General features: G+C 37.6%; 1 protein-coding gene across 5 annotated transcripts in view; it reads left to right on the top strand.

Annotated features, from left to right (window-relative positions):
- The window catches only part of COL19A1 (collagen type XIX alpha 1 chain), a 209,414-nt gene that overhangs the window by 170,646 nt on the left and 21,002 nt on the right, over positions 1 to 17,766 (top strand). For all 5 annotated transcript variants that reach the window (XM_080388821.1, XM_080388820.1, XM_080388823.1 and 2 more), the window contains 11 exons: positions 394 to 447; positions 1,937 to 1,981; positions 2,562 to 2,612; positions 2,696 to 2,740; positions 3,782 to 3,808; positions 6,792 to 6,845; positions 9,761 to 9,805; positions 11,967 to 12,011; positions 12,120 to 12,182; positions 13,764 to 13,799; positions 13,955 to 13,999. In XM_080388821.1, coding sequence (XP_080244947.1) covers positions 394 to 447; positions 1,937 to 1,981; positions 2,562 to 2,612; positions 2,696 to 2,740; positions 3,782 to 3,808; positions 6,792 to 6,845; positions 9,761 to 9,805; positions 11,967 to 12,011; positions 12,120 to 12,182; positions 13,764 to 13,799; positions 13,955 to 13,999 — 510 coding nt within the window. The remainder of the gene's footprint in view (positions 1 to 393; positions 448 to 1,936; positions 1,982 to 2,561; positions 2,613 to 2,695; positions 2,741 to 3,781; positions 3,809 to 6,791; positions 6,846 to 9,760; positions 9,806 to 11,966; positions 12,012 to 12,119; positions 12,183 to 13,763; positions 13,800 to 13,954; positions 14,000 to 17,766) is intronic.

The raw sequence follows: 17,766 nt of genomic DNA, 5'->3' as shown, positions 1-17,766 counted from the left end.
TCATTATTCATTCCTAGGTTGCTGGCAGTACTAATGCTTCCCTTCTTTCAAAAGTTGTAACACATTTAGCAAGTTTAATGTGGAATATGTAAAATGGTATTTTAGCAGTAAAACATGATTCTTAGCAATATAGAGAGGTGCCAGTTAAGGTCAGTGCATTTAGTCTGCCAAGGTGAAAATGCAACCACAAACATGAGTTTTACCCTTCAAAGGGCTTATCAGAAGGGCACAGCTGCTGCATCAAACAGAAGAGAAATATTTAAACCTGGAGGAGCAGCATGATTAGGTTTCAATCACCTTCAAAAAGTACAAGTTTTAAAAACTAAACCGCAATGCAAAAATACTGTATTTCATTGTTTCTTAACTAATATAAACCAATACTGTGTTGTGCAGGGAGTCACAGGACGACCTGGACATCCTGGTCTGGCAGGGTCAAAAGGCGAAAAGGTATTCTTTCTTTTTAGTCTTGGTAAAAATCTGTGAACGTTCTGCAATCCCTTTATGCTCCTATGTTTCAGGTTTTTTTAACAGAGATGGCAAACAAGAACCTGATGTACATTTCCAAATTCATTTTTATTTGTGTCTTCATGCAAGTACTTTCCCCAAACAGATGCCATACGTCTGGGCTTGTATTTTGAAGCGTAGTACTTGTCGAGTATGTAAGTTAGAGAATGTACTCTAAATATCACATATTATATAAGATTTATAAAAGTGAAAATACATTTGTGAGGTAGTATATTTATGAGACTAGTTACTACTTGCTGTGCTTCTCATTCTTTTACCAGTATTGTCAAAAGTAATTGCATACTTCAAAAGTGCTTCACAAGTAGTGAAAGTTATTGAATAGAAGTTATTCTGCAAAAATATGTATTTCTTTTATACTTAATTCACACTGTTATAGCAGTGTTTTTAATCAATGTTTTATGTGTTTTTTTATCAAGCAGTCAGTATTATCCATTATAAGTAAGAGGTCACGTTAATTTCTTGGGAACCTCAGATCAGTGAAATACACCAGGCACAAACTTAGTCTGCTGTGATTTTTTTGCTGGGACAAGTTCTCCATTTTGTATATGAATACACTTTTCTGAAATTTTTTTCAGCTTTAGCCTGGAGTTTTCCAGGCATAGCACTGCCACATCGATGTATGTGATCCTACTAATACTCTACAAAACCTTGATTCTAGTATGAGTAAGAAAGGATACTATTTTGTAAACTCTGAAATCATGTCAGTATAAAGACTAATTGAGACCTGTCTCCTTGCAGACCATAGTAACAAAAATTTACCACACTTACTTCCTTTCTACACAACTGAATGCAAAACACAAGTCTTTGTTAGTTCCTTGTTTACAGTTCACACACTGGTGGGAATGAGAAGCCACTGCTCTGGAACTAGTGTCTCATCGGTAAAAAAGGGCAAAATTCTGATGTCTGAAGGGTGATGAAGTAAACTGAAATATAGCCAGAGTGATTTCCTCCTCCTTCCTTCATATGGAGAACACATTTTAGAAATGATCATGTAATATCCTTTCTAAAGTATAGTATTTCTGTTCCCTGTGAAGTGCACCAAATCATTCTTTGGAGGCTGACAGTTTCTATCAATTAGTGGAACCATTTGGAAATTACCCTAGCATAAACAATTACATTTTTCTGGTGAGCTAATTATTGCCTTTGAACACTTAGCTTGACTTCTGTAGCCTTAATAATTTTAAATATGCAGTCAAAGTCTCTCACTGACATATGTTTAATAAGATCCAACGAAGTCACTGAAAAATTCTGGCAGACTTGTTCCAAATTATACAGTGCTTTTAACTGAATCATAGTGATGAGATTTTGGAATCTCCTGTTTATTGTCACTGTGGTCATCATAGCTTGGGTATGGAATAGCTCTGGACATTAGTTACAGTAAATTAGTTCAATGAATTTCTTGCTGTACTAGGGTAGTGAAGGTTCGCCTGGGAAACCTGGACCACCTGGGCCTCCGGTGAGACATTTTTTTTTATATTTTGAATTTTATATTAGAACAATAGGCCTGTGTGTAAAATGTAATGTAATATAAAGAATTGACAGCTAATCTAATATATATTAATAGTGCAAGAAGACATCAATGTCTTTTTGCAAAAGGATTCTCTATTCTTTTTTTTTCTTGTGATTCATCACTGATTAAGTTCAGGTTGCTAAAGCCATGCTGGAAACTTCGTCAAATGAGTTAACCTTGGTGTCCAGTGTTGTTACGGTAATTTAGACAGCTTGGGTCTGTGGACCTCACTGGACTCCAAATTAGCTGGATACCTAACACAAATTAAATCCAGAGTATTATAATAATAATACCAAAATGTAACATACACCGAGATTTACAGGTGTCTGATTTTGTAAATCAAAAAATGTCCCAAGCTGTATTGGTATGTATCTTTTGTTCTTACTGAAATGTCTGTAATCTTTGAAAAATTGATCAAGAACAAAAATGATACAACAGCTTTCCTGAGCTATGGGGCTACAACAGGGTAAGAGTTCTGCCTTTATAATTCATAGTTGTGATGCTTACATGATTTTTATGTTTAAAGGGTATGCCTTACAATGAAAGAAATGGAATGAGCAGCCTATATAAACTCCAGGTATTTCTCTTCAATGCTTTTTTTTTTTTTTTTAATCAACACCTGATTTTGGCCCAACTCAACTTTTAAACTTGCTGTTACAGGGAGGCGCAAGTGTTGCTAGTTATCCAGGTCCACCAGGACCTCCAGTAAGTATTAACAGAAATGTAATTTCTAATAGTTAATTAACATAGTAACAGAGGATTGGTTAGTTGCATGCAGTTTTGGTAAGTGGCATGGAGTTTGATTTTATATGTGAAAGATAGAAAACATAAGGACGTAATTAGTATGTAGTAAATTATAAAGTATGTGATTTTATGTGTCCGTCAAGCATTTTAGCCCATTTTGGAGAGTAGTTTAAGTATTTTACCCTAGAAAATAAAGGCTGCAAAAATGTTACATCATTTTGTATTTGACACTTTGGTGAAAGTATCCTAATATCCTAAAATGTGTAATATATATTTATAGTTAGTGATGGTGTAGTTTTGTAACAGATCAAATTTGGTGCAGGAAATTAGAAGTTCTTGAATTCTGATCTCAGTTCTGTTACTGATTAACTGTATGCAGCTGCAGTGAAGAAAAAAATGTGTAAGACTAAGAATTACATTGTGTCAGTAGTACAGGGCTGGTGTCTTCCATGCTGCAGAGTGCAGATGCGCCACCTTGCAGCTGGACACTCTTGCTTTGGTTCTGTGGAGCCAAAGATGCTGTGCACTTATTTAGGACCTCCGTCTTGTTAGTATCACAGGCAGGTTCTACTGTTTTAAGATGATTGTCATTTTGGTAACCACATAAAAATGTTGTAGCCATCAGTAAGTGCTTAGGGACATGGTTTAGTGGTGGACTTGGCAGTCTTGGGTTAACGATTGGACTTGATGATCTTAAAGGTCTTTTCCAAAGTAAATGATTCTATAAGTCTATGAAGCATTACATTATGTTCCATTTGTAGTCACGGGCTTGCACCAGATCACAAGAGCAATTCTTGGTATTCTGGAACAGCAAAACAAAAAACAAATGTTAGTGAAATTTTACACTATATTACTCAACTGAGAGGGGTGGATCTAATACTGATTCTAAATGCACTGCATAAGCAAACTATACTCATAATGCAGTAATAAAAAAAAAAAAAAAAGTCATCTTATTGTGTAACTGTTCTTTTGTAAATGGTTTTCCACTTCATTTCTTTACAGGGTCCAAAAGGAGATCCCGGCAGAGTGGTATGTATGTATGTATTTTTTTGGTCATGTTAGACAACACCCCAAGTAGTTCAACACATGATCCTAGTCACAAGGGTGGAAGGGTCCATTAACGTTCTTTAGCAGGTAGCTTACTTCCTGCAGAATCAGTACATCTGAAAAAGCCCTTTTCATTGCCAGGCTTGCAAATTTTGCAACTTCTGGTAGATAGTTCTAAGTGGTAATATAACAAATGACTGAACATATTATTAACTGCTTGTGGATTCATCGCTGCCAAAATATATATATGCCGATATATTGCTGCTAGATATATCTAAGAATAAAGGATGTGAAATAAAGGTAGAAGATACCTTAGAGTTATTAGATTTTTCTCAATATTTAGTTTGAAGATTATAAGGAAGAATGGACAATGTGCTACATCGTGATGGCTCCTAATAACTAGAAGTTGGTGTTTTGTTTGAAAATGGCATGACTATTACAGTGTGATCACGTTGCTTCTGGTGAGCAAAATGATGATGGTCATGGGAGCCACTATATCTTTCAGCTCTACAGTCTGACATTCAAAAGCGTATCTATTTTAACTTTTTGATATTTTTTTCCTTTAAGTAGTGTGTTTTGTCCTTTTCACATGATCTTTCTTTAAAAATTATGCAAATGGACAATTTGTGCAAGACTGGAGCAGTTGCGTAGAGCTAGCCACCAGCAGAATGTAGATCCAAATCCTGACTGGGTGTGCATTTTTTCCAAAGTCTTTGGCATGTGTGTGCAACTTGCCTTTATAATAGAGAACCTGTATTTGTCACTAGCTTGTGATTTGTCACTACAGATCCTAGCCTTGAAGGTGACAAAGTTGAAACTTGCAGGTATTGCGTCTTGATGACTGGACGTCAATGAAAATACCCAGAAAGTATGATAGCATCAAATGTAATTTTAAATGGATATTGTTTTAAAAATTGGAAGGTGCTTCCACAGCAGTTAAAATTTCAGTACATTTGTGTACTTCTTTTTCAAGTCTATGGAACATCACGTAACTGCATAGTGGTAGCTACAGCACCACAACACTGCAAAGCAGTGAAACAGGTACTGCTCCTTCATGGTCAGTGTGGTGGATCTGTGTCTAGCAGACCTGTTTCAAACTTCAGGCAGTATGACTGAATCAGGATGAGCACCATGTGTCAGCTAATGGAAACTGCTGAGAAAAATATGCTGATAAAAGCAGTAGAAGCTGAGATAGGAATAAAAATTGTGCCCAGTCAGACTGTGTTCCCTGTGATCTGCTGACAAATTGTCTACTTGATAAAGATCAGGAAACTGAAAAATGTTGGAGAGATCATTTTTGAAACAAAATCACATCCCTTCCAGTAAAGAACAGAACAGCTATGTCTGTTACTCATGAAACAAATTGCTACTTCACAGAAATACTTAGGGAGTTCCTTAACACATCCAAGAGCTCATTCAACCACCAAGGAGCTGACACTTGACCTCTCCAGCTGCTGTTCTGTCTTTGTGTTGTTAGTCTTGGACAAAATAAATAAGGAAATGGTTCAGTCAACATCTTGGATGCCTGGTACTAAAGTATCAGGTCAAAACACAACACATAGACTGTTTAAATGTCCCTAGAGACTGGTCTTGTCTGAACACATCAGGTCACAGTATTTGGAAAATTATGATAATGAGTGTCTTCTGCTGTTGAAGGATTCATGTCTTCTGACTTGGGTCCCTATCATGGAGTTTTTCTCTTCAGTGTCAGTGTGAAACTGCTGAGAAATGTCTCTGCTCATGAAAGGAGCATGCCAGTACCTTTTGGTTGCATCTTTTTTTCCCACCAGTGCAGGCACAGAACAGTATCTATGCAAAAACAGCAGCAGTATTAAGTGCAGCTAGGTCAGACTAACGCAGCCAAGATCAAGGTGGTATGGGAAAGTAATATTTTCGGGAGATGGCTAGGAATTAATCTATCATGCATGACCTGGTGCATAATCTCCACTCAGCCAACCCATGCAGGGCCTAGGGTCATGTCTGATTCCTTGCCAAGTGTTAATGGAAAGACAGCTATATCAGAACCCGAACTTTGATCTATAAACCAATGGGATAACTGTGTTCCTCAAGGACAATAAGGAATCCAAAACAGAACCCCTCAGCACTGACAGACAAACATGGAGTTATGAGGTAGTTTCCTGAAATAGTTGATTAATCTGTTTTCAGAAGAAGTCACAAAAGCTCTTTTTTTTATTTCACCTTAATGCCTAGAAGTTGAATACATCTTTCTCTATCAGCATGCACTTCCTGCTTAGGAAGTACCATCTCCCAAACAGAGTTTAGGTGTGGAAAGTGAGATCTGTAAGAGACTTCATGAAATGCAGATGGGAATTCGCTGTGGCTTTTTATTTAACTGAGAATTACTGAAATGCTGAAATTGTTGACTGTAGTTTAAATCTCTGTGGTCAATTACCTATTTTATTTTTAAAAAGCAAAAGAATTAAAAGCGCCTCCAAACTCTACATGTTACAATTATTTCAGTGGAGCATGTTTCTGGTTTTATTTCCAAACATGAAGACCTACACAGGGGCCTAGTTGGTGTGCCCCTTGCTGCAGAGTAAGCTTTGTTTAGGGAACAGAGCACAGAATTGCTTGGAGGTTGGTTCTCTGGTTGACAGCTTATGCTTATACCCTTGGGCTCCGTGGCCTGCAGGTACTTTAGAGTTGACCTTGGCTTGCAAGAACACTGGCGGGCAGTCTCCCGGATTACATGCATCATCAGAATTCAAATTGTTGTTGCAAATATTTGGACAGTGCTTCTAGGAAAAGCTTAATTTGCAGATTAAACTAAAAGTAAACTAAAACGAGGCATAACAAAATCTGTTCTCCTAATAACTGGTTAGCTGTTTTACTAATCTCGTGTTAAAGAATCTGCGGTTCCTTGCTGTTCGACATTTCTCATGTAAAGTATGGAAATTCTAACATATGCAATTCTCTTTAATTTTTTAAAAAAATAAAAAATCAGGGAGACCCAGGAGCAATGGGATTACCAGGACTGGAAGGACTCCCAGGTGAAAAGGTAGGACTCTTAAAAAGAAATCATGGCTTCTTAGTGGCAGCTATCTGCAGCTAAACGTTTCCTGAAATCTTGTTTGAATTTTTTTGTGTAAGTTAATGTTTCTGTGTGGAAAATATTTGCATATTTATATGTATTTCCTTTTTTTGCTTTACGCAGATCTAAAGCATGTACTTACCCAACATAAACATTTTCCACAAATTGAAAACTGTGTGTAGGAGGTCTTGTAGTATTTTGTTTTCTTAATCTGGCAGAACACAACCATATACTAAATTATATATTTATTACTTGATAGTAATATAGTTAACATGTTCCTAACTATGGTCGCTAGTTCTTTATTGAACATTTTCTTATGCTTAACAGTCTGTCGTGTTCTAAGACTTACAGCATAGTTAAAGATCTGAAGAGAATTTTATACCTGAATCATTCTAGACTTAGTGCATGCAAGACATCCATACAAAAGAAAAAAGACTATTTCAGATGAGTGTAAAAATATAGACGAGTAGAAATAGAGGGAGAGACTATTCCCTACAGTTCCTGTTGTATTGCATCCTGCTACAAAGTGAGCAAAAATCTCTCTTCTCTGGCTGTTACACATTATTCTAAAAAAGGCCCCTTGTTTCTGGTTTGCTTTTCTTGCGCTCCATACTGCATGTGTGATGCCAGTGTAGCACATCCCAAACCATATCATATTCTCCAGCTCCTTCCTGTAGTTCGTCTGCATTCCAGTGCTAGGAAATGATCTTTTCCTTCAGCTGGTGGCATATTTCAGCCTTTCATTTACTAGTTGTGGAGGCTGATACGAATTTAGAGAAATGCTTGTCACGAAATGCTAAAAATTTCAAGATTTTGGTATTAATTGCTAAGTGTTGCAAAGTACAAAAAACTTGGTGGAGAAATGAAAATATCTGTAAATTATGTTTTCTATCAGTCAAAACAGATTGATTTTGTTTATAGCTTCTAAATTTAAGAAGAAAAAGTAAATACTTTTTGAAAATTGAATATTTATCAGCATTTTGAATTACATGTTATTCAATGACCTCATACAAAAATAGTTTACTGAAACTTGTGTTTCATCAAAAAGCAATGTAAATTAAAAGTTTCACTTGTGATACCACTGTGCATTACTCCTACTTGTGCAGATTGGGGAGTCACAGGATCTAAGATGGATGTCTGTACTAGATGTTTAAATTACATGAGATGATTCTATCTCTGGAAGACTACAGTTTACAAGCAATTAAAGACTAGTCTGATTTCTAAATTAAAAACACAGGCCTAACTGAAACAAAGTGAGGACAAGAATTAAATAAAGGGAATAAACATTGGATCAGGTAGCATAAACAAGCTAAGTGAGTGTTTGGCCCTTTCACAAAGTAAAAATATACCCTTTCCATAACTAACTTTGGTCACAATTCCACATTTCTGGTGCAAATAAATGAGCAGAGTCCCAGAGTCTGCTGCCAGTCCCCACAGTATAGTGCATGCTGGTTTTTTAATTTAAAACTATTAGGTACCTCTGTGTAACAGAATGCCATCTTCCACAGACAATGTTGGCTGTAATTTCACGATAATTTCATGAACTGGCTTAAGAAGCTTTGTGCCCTTGGGGTACAATGTCCCTTCCCTCACCTGTGAGGATACAGTGGTTTGTGCAGCCACGCTGCAAATCACATTGCTGAAAGGACCAGAATAGTCCTTAAAAGAAAAAAAGTTGCAAGGGGAATGTTAGGAATTTTGAGCTTCACTGTCAGAGCTGACATGTAGGGGGAACACCATGATACAAGTTCTGGGTCCAGAATAACCACAGGGACAGAGTGCAGTGCCCTGCCGCAGACATTCAGTGCTCAAGTGTTCCTGAGGTGCACGTTGTGTTCCTCACGGAGGGGTGAACTTGCATTAAGTGACTTCTCTTAGCCTCCAGAGCAAGAGAGGTTGAACTGTGGCCTTTAAGTAAGCTTCTCCATCCAGACGCAAGGTCAGACATTTCACTTGTCATCTGTCTATGCTTTGTGTAACAAAGTGTTTCTAATTCCCAGCATTATCATTGCATTATGTTGGTGGAGCTTTTGCAAAGCAGCCCCAGGTAACGTAAACTCCACTCACAAAACTATTCTGCTGCTAGTATAGCTTTAACTGTGCCAGGACTTTTCTAGCATGGTTATAGAAAGTAGGTGCCTGATTTTTTTCTTACATTTCTAACCAGCGCTACGCTAGCAGAGTGTACTGTTACAGACCAATACGTGTCAGCAGCGAGTTACGGCAAATCTCATTGTGTAGGGTCTTCCCATTGGCAAGCTCTGTCTGTCTGCTTTGGGTTATAGTCCTCTCAAGAGAAAAAGGTGAATTTGTGCCCATAACTCATCAGCTCCAGCAGAAAAACCATTGTCTTAGCTTAAAGCATAGATGAAGCTGGCTGTATGCTAAAAGGAGAAACTTTGCCCTGGAAGGACCACGGCACAAGCAGATCGAGGATGCTGTCTTGCAGCAAATGGATGACTGCATAGCAGGGAGGCGAAAACTTCTTTGAAAGTTATATCTGTAATACGGGGACATTGATGTGATAGCGAATTACCCTATGTGAATTGTAGTCATTGTCATGACCACAAATGATTATTTGGAATGCTACAGATAAGTCAGGCGCTTTGCATCCCTTTTCAAGGAAAGCTTCAAACAGAGTATAAGGGATAGCATGGAAATTATGACATTATACAAGAGAAACTAAACAAAGGATTTAAGTTACTTGCTCAAGTCTGTAAAATGAGTCAGTAGCAGAGCTAAATATTAGCATTCAGCAAAGCCTGGATCTTGTCCTCATTTTCATTTCATTGAATAATCCTTCTTCAGGCTTTAATGGGAATCCACACACAAACTTCTGGTTTGAGTGTTACCATTTAAGTATAGATTTATCTTTTCTTCAGGGTGACCGTGGACCAGCTGGCACACCAGGAGTAGCAGGGGCACCGGTATGTATATTCATTAAAGAAAACTCAGTTTATTAGAAGCTGAAAAAACAGGTGAAACGAGGTGCTGAGCTGTAATCTCGATAACTGTTTGTGGAACACCAGTTCTTGGCTAATGTTTTATAGGTAGATATGGAAAATTATGTGTTTTTCCTAAAGAGATTAGAGTTTTAATACCACTGAGGGTTCATATAAGTATTAGAATAATAATATGGAGGGAATAATGTAATAATATGGAGGGAATGGTGTGAATACATGATAAAGTTGGAATTTGAGGCTGCTTATACTGAGGTAAGAAAGTATATGAGATTCTTCTCATTGCCTCAGTTTAATATAAAGACATTTTCTGTGTTTCTGGGCATACGTGAATTTCTGAGCATCTTTCTATCACAAATTAAAATTATGAACATTAGTTATATGCAGATCCTCATGGGTTGCAATCAAGTTGATAAAACATTTGCTTTAGGGAAATGCTTTGTCAGCTATTTACATGTGATATTCACAGAAGTTCCTGAAAGTCATAAAAAAACTTTGTTGTAGGTGAAAGTAAGTGTAACTAATATAATTACAATTATTCATTTGTGTTCCTAAAGGAAATGAAGACAACTTTTCTTTAGATTGTATTCACAGTTTAATAAAAAAATTTATCCATATTTCAGGAGGCAATATGGAGTTATTTATATGCAAATACATTTATTATTAAATTTGGGCAGCTACCAATACATTCAGGAGCTGCTTTTAAATAATAAATGTGTTTCATGAAATAAAGAAAAGCTTTTGTCTATGCACTCCCATTTCCATTAGCCACTGATTTAGTCTATTTACTGTATGTTCCAAGAGAGAACATCAGCTTAAATAGCTTAATTTAGCTATGTTCTCCTAAAACAAAGTAAAATTGCACACTTAAGGGGAAAAGAGAAGTATTTCTCGGAGTCGTACAGCCTCTGTAAGAGTTTCAAAGTTTGTTACTCTGAAATATATTTCATGCTCTGAATCAATAATGCAGTTACCAGTTAGGGTGTTCACAATTGTTTGTTTTGTGTAGTACCCACTGGATATGTTCCAAGTCTTATTCTTGTTGCTCTCTGTTCCAGCTGGATATGAAATAATTTAATGAGTTCCCTTCCTCATTTATGCAGTTACATTCTGTTGATTACATTTAATTCTAAAAAAATCCACTCAAATTATTTGCTTTAACATTTTACACTAAGAAGTTTTAATTAACAAATTATTAGATGCATGAGAGAGAATATGTTTAGTAGTCTAGGAAGATTTTTTGAAACATATCCACATATCTTACTGGAAGAGAATTTGTCCACCTTGCCTGGCATTATTCCCTAGATAGAATAGTGGCCCCTTTTTCCCATTTGGTAATATAAATCTCATTTTAGCGTTGGCTTTCTGCTGAGTGAGATTATCAGGGAAACCTGGGCTGAAATTCTGCAAGAATTACCACTAATGCCTATTTCCTCAACTCAGATCCTCAGTCCTGTTGTTCCTGAAGTTGTCACTGGCATCGATGTGTTACATTCCTCACTTGTACAAGGCAGCTGAGGATCTGGTCTAAGGATATTTCTGGGAAATGCAGATTCAGGGTAATAGATTCTTGGTTGGGGCTGAACCAGATGGGTTGTTCAAAGCAAGGCATAATTTATTAGAGGCATTTAAAATCACCATCTAAATGATGAGATGAGAAAGGATTATGAATTCTGGCAGGCCGAACATAAAATGACAATAAAAGTGCCCAAGAAAAAGCGTGAAGAAAGTTTGCAAAAGGCGTTAAATCAGTAATAAATTCACTTAAAAAAAAAATCAGGACTAGGACATACCTGAAGGAAAAAATCTTGATTTTACATATACAGTAATAAACTTTGATCTGACTATGACCACTCAAGAATGAAATCATGGTGTTGTAAATGTCATTATCTCAGTATAGAGAAAGGGTAAAGAAGACCAGGGGATTGAGTTATGTTGTACGTAACAGCCAGATTAACATGCCACAAATATTTAAAAAGATCTAGTAAAATATTTCTTCTTCTCTTAAAGTATGTAATGAGCAATAATATGAATATTTCACTCAAATATATATCCTCTTTTATTTGTGACCTAAGAGAAATTATTTTTTGCTTCCTAGTAATTTGAATGTCATGTTCTCTTTTTCCAGGGAAAGCCAGGATCTCCCGGGTCCCCAGGGATGCCGGGGGAACCCGTAAGTACAGATTTGAGTTCTGAATTCTTATGATAATACACAAAAATTTTAAACACCAAATGCAAGATTTTACATGCAGATTTATATGCACGTTTTCTTCTCTCTTAGGGTGAAAGAGGACCGATAGGAGATATAGGCTTCCCTGGGCCAGAAGGGCCACAAGGAAAACCAGTAAGCAATTTTATACTCAATATTTACATTAATTACAAAAGGATGTGTCTTCGTTTATCAGAAGTTACAAAAGAAATGAGATTACATCCTGTTTTCTGTTAGGCTAGGTAACATCTGAAGAACACTTAATGCTACAGTGCTCAATATTAACCATCCAGTCAAGAATTTCTGGTATTGTGATGTTTTAATAGTTAGTATTACTGAGATGTTGCCCTTAAAGGTCTTAGGAGGGTCCTTTGGATCCTGTTGACATAAAGGGTCCCGTCTTATTTTTTCAGCAGTGGAATATTAACCCAGATACTCAACACAGTCTATAAAGGATGGGTTGAACAAAATACCTTCTTGGTTTTATTTAGATAGAGAAGCGTGTACTTCGTGACTCTGAATAAACTTCGTAACTCTTCTATATACACATGATGCAACCCTGCAACTGAAGCATTTACTATTCACTTAGGATATGTCTAACCTGAACTCTTTATTTAATAGAAGTGTGACAGCTGTGTAGTCAGCACTGTCTGAGCTGCTTTAAAACGACCTAGTTTATATTCTAGAAGTGTTCAGCTAGGATAGCACAGAACTCATTATCTCCCCCAGAGCTTGGCGTTTTGGGGACAGGCATGAGAAGCAGACCATTTCAGTTCGTCCACTTTATGCTTCTTGAAAGAAGAGAATTTCTGTAACTTCAGCAGCAAATTGGCCCAAGGCGCCTAATCTGTTCAAAACTCCACTTTGCAATGTGAGAAGGAAGGAAATATTCCTATGCCTTTGCTCATGCAAGTCCTTCCTTCTCACTCAGTGAAATAGCAGTGAGTTTGCTCCATTTACAGATCCGTGTATATCCTAGTAAATTAAACAGTGCCAGAGTATTTATCTTGCAATTATCTGGCATTGTACAATTGTTAACATATTCTCTGACATTATTTTGGCCCACACCAGCTAGCATTCTCACATGATTACCGCATTCCATGCTGGGGGATAAATGTGGGCCTGGGACGGCTTCCAGCAGGTGGTATGAGTGAGACCACCTTCTTTTGGGAAGGAAATATGTTTAGCCCAGGAGGCTGAAACTGTGCAGTGCCACAAGTCCTAAGGACCAAAGAATGGATCTGGCCACTTACTATTAAGGCATAGTTGCTGTAACAGCAGAAGGATAATAAGGGCATCAGGGTTAATATCTGGAATAAGAGAAATCTTTCCTGTGGCTGTATAATGACTAAGCTGGGACTGGAAGAGTGCATGTACAGGTGCACATTCCACATTTGCAGAATTTCCATACAACTTGTCATTTAAAGTGTGCTCATTAAAGTTAATGCGCATCTTGATGCCAAAGATATTTTTTTTCTCTGCTCTCAGCTCAGATTTAATGTGCTTGCAGCTCAGTATCACCTTGAGCTCTGTTATTTCATATGTCTCAAAAGTATTTGTATTTCTGTATTGTAACCACACAAACTGCTGCCTCTGCAGCTTCAGAATATGTAATAATGCCAGCACTGCACATTGAGCTTTACCCTATATATTTTTAAAACATAAATATAGGCATATTTGTTAAAAAAATGTTTTGTGTTTTGTTTTTTGTTACAGGGAATCAATGGAAAAGATGGATTGCCAGGTCCTCCGGTAGGAAAACATGATTTTGTATACTAGTGTATTTTATTCTTCACAGATACCGTAACTGTTAATTCTAGACAGTTGCTTTCAGTTCTGCTTATGGATAACTACACAAAAAAGCCTTTAAGTGACATGTTTGTCTTTTTTCAAAAACAATTTTTCAGGGTGCTGTGGGGAGACCAGGAGACCGAGGACCCAAAGGAGAACGTGTAAGTCCCTTGTTTTAATAACTTTTTTTCTTTTTACTAAGCATCTAAGCACCTCACCAGTGCAAAACCAAGAGATTAATTATCTGTAGATTTCAAGCAGGCTTGTAAACAACTAAGAGGTTTAGTCCTAGACACTGCTTCAAGGAATTAGAATTTAATTGGCTTCTGCATCTAGAAGAAAAACACGTTATAGACTTTCTGACACAGTTGGTCTGGACAGTGTAAACTGATCAGTAGGTTGAAAATTGGATAGTAGGTAATCCTGTTGTCATACTGTCAGACTTTGCAAGAGCTATAAAGCTTGCTCCATCGTCATACCTGGGATCTTTGTATGTCACAAACACAAATCGTGTTTTATATAAAACAAGCTTGTTACACTTAAGCAGCAGGAATGCCAATGCAGTACCTTACTGCTTCCCAAAATATTTAGACAGTTCTGTTTGTGGTACCAAGATTGTGGTGGATAGGAATCATTACAGGAGGTGAGAGATGATCTTTATTTTACTACAGCAAAGGAAATCCTAGCACATACTCTGCTCCTGTTATAACATTGCTAAAGCCCTGATGTCCTAATCCAATTGATACCACGTTTATTTGATGAATCATAAAAGCACCTCCCTGTGTAATCTGGAAAATTAAATGCTGCTTTATGACACTGAAGAGACATGAGGTTTTAACCATTATTACAATAATTGTCCCTTAGAAGAATTAAGTTTGCAGTGTTTTTTCCTGCCTATAAGGACATAGATAAAATACAAGACCCTTCTTATTTTACCACATACTTGTTTGGGTTTTTTACCACATTATTTACATACTGTGTACTGCCTTACACTACTCAGCCTCACCTTCTCAGTGTCAACCTGTCTGAATAGATACCTATCCTACTATCCCTGCTATCACAACCTATCCCCTGCAAATAGTACAGTGCGCATACAACCAGAAGAGGAGCCTGGACCTGTAAGGCCTTGACCTTGAAACATACTGACAGGAAGAAGGATGTTGAAAAAGTGTGTGAGAAACAGAGACACAGCTTTAGCTTGCTTCATCGGAGTGAAACTTAGGAAGCTTCAGGGTAAAAGAAGAGGGTGCATTTATTCCAGTCTCATCAGTGACAAGAGTACATACATACACACATGTATGAGTAGCTGTAGATGTAAATACGGCTTGCGCTGAGAGAAGTCACAGGTGCCTGAATCTGCTCTCACTTCTGGGATCGCTTGCAAATGTGTCACAGTCTAGCTCGAGTGAAATAAATAAATGCATAAATATAAATAAAAGTACTATATAGTATCAAAGAATCATAGAATCATTTAGGTATCAAAAAGACTTTTGAGATCAAGTTGAACCATTAACCCAGAACTTCAAGTCCACCATTAAACCATGTCATCAGGCACCACATCTACGTGTTTTTTAAATACCTACAGGCACAGTGATTCCACTATGTCTTGGGCAGCCTGTTCCAATGCTTGACCACCCTTTCTGTGAAGAAATTTTTCCTAATATCCAATCTAAGCCTCCCTGGTGCAACTTGAGGCCATTTCCTCTTGTCCTGTCACCTGTTACTTGGGGAAAGAGACTGACACCCACCTGCCTACAGCCCCCTTTCAGGTAGATGTAGAGAGCAATAAGGCCCCCCCTCAGCCTCCTTTTCTCCAGACTAAACCACCCCAGCTCCCACAGCCGCTCCTCGTAACACTTGTGCTCCAGACCCTTCCCCAGCTCCGTTGCCCTTCTCTGGACACGCTCCAGCACCTCAGTGTCCCTCTTGCAGTGAGGGGCCCAAACCTGAACCCAGGATTTGAGGTGCGGCCTCACCAGTGCCAAGTGCAGGGGGACAATCGCTTCTCTAATCTGCTGACCAGAAAATACATGTTAAAAAAAAATAAATTTCCAGAAGTATTTTTGTCTCAAGTGACCATCAAAATCTCTCACAGCCTTTTATAACAGGAAAGTTAGTTATAAATATGCCCAGTGCAGTGTCTGAATGGTTTTCAGAAAGCTGTCAGTTGTTCCTTACAATTCTGCAGGAAAAGAGAAGGTTTGTTGAAAACAAGGGGATATGTGCCTAAGAAATAACAGCAAAATACACAGTAGAAGTCTGCATCTTGGATAAGAGATCAGTGAGGAAGTTGAAGTTGATTTTTTTTTCTTTTTTCCTCTGGATCAAGTACTACAGACCTGCATCTTTGAGAGATTGCAGTGATTACAGAAAATAACATTGTCAAGGTTTCCTTGCAGCCATTATTATTACTGCCGTACTGTGTACTCCTTCAGTTTGAGACCAGATATTGCAATATCAGAAAAGAGAAACAGCAAAATAGGAAGAGCAGAATAAAATTCTTTAGGTTTTCATGTCTAATATAAGTATATCCTTGTAGAATCCACTTTAAGAAGGAAGAAATCACCTGGGCTGAAATAAGCTTGTACAATCTTTCACTAAACATTGCTGTTATTATCAGTTCATAAACTGCGTGATAACCCAGTTGAAAATAGGTGTTTTATACCAGTCAGAATTACGCCTTTCAAGTCATTTCAACAAGTACTGGTGGCTGGCTCATTTATTGCTGTTATCTGCACACCTTGATCACAGACTGGGAGCGCGCTGGACTAGAGCATGTAGAAACCCAGGCAAAATAATTATTCCTTCTGCACAGAACTTAGTGCAAGATTAAATGCAAGAGATGGCAGAACATTAGAAAGGAGGAGGACTTTATAAATCAGCACCATAGGCAGAGATCACAAAATGCAGATGTCCAACCTTGTGTTTTGTACAATTTGTAATGAAGGAGAGTTAGAAGAGGAATCTGGGAGAAGATATGACCTAGTTTTCTGAATTTTTACAAGGAGATTCTTCCAAACACAAAGAAAACACTGGAGGCAGTTAAAAAAACCACTTGTTTGAAAAGTGGCTGTAGTATTTGATCAGCCTCCTATACATTGGCAGCCTGTAAGATGGGAATTGTTTAGAAAAGCAATTCCAGGATCAGCTTCACACTGTCATAGCACCACATGGTCTTAGAGAAACCTTCATTTTTCTTTATTTCTAATAGAAGAGCTATCTATACCTGCTCTGCAGGATTATAAAAATGAGAAATTATATATGAATATTTACACCTTCAGTAATTTTTTAATGAAGGCTTCTTGTAAGTATAGTAATCTTCAGACAGCTTTTTTCATATATGTGGGTGCGTGCGTGTCTGTGTGGTCTCATTTGAAAGCACTATCGGACAAAACAGTGTGTTCAGTAGCTCCCTATGCTGGACTTCAATCTCCAGAAAGTGTCGTCTGTACCCATTTCAAGTTTTGCAATAACATGGTAGAACAGGAGTTGTTCTTCAACTTTTTAATGTTTCAGATTGCTATGAGTGAAGTAAGAGATGGAGGTTGGATGCAAAAATTTTGTTAATGCCAGGAAAGAGCCTCTCTCCTGCAGACTGCAAAAGTTCTGCTTCGCAGTCAGACTCCTTCCTCTGCCCTGAATTTCTCATGGTGTTGCCATACATGTCCTGATACAATAGCTGTATGCAGGACAGAACACTTTTCCCTATAAATCCTAAAGTTTATAGAAACCTGAAAAAGTATGCCTCTTCCATCAGAACATCAGTCTTCCAGTTCCCCCAATGCACATACTCTCCCTTTCCTGCTCTCGTTGACTGTTGAAAATTTGAGAGTCTTCAACAAGGGTTACAAGTGTCTTTTGGATATCACTTCGTTTCTTGTCCTTTTTTACTACTGAATAGCTGAATTAGCTATGTGTTTGCTGGAAA

Source organism: Falco punctatus (genome assembly GCF_963210335.1).
Source record: "Falco punctatus genome assembly, chromosome: 5".
Taxonomy (NCBI): Eukaryota; Metazoa; Chordata; class Aves; order Falconiformes; family Falconidae; genus Falco; species Falco punctatus.
The sequence above is the reverse complement of the archived record's forward strand: the minus strand, read 5'-3'. Positions and strand labels throughout refer to the sequence as shown.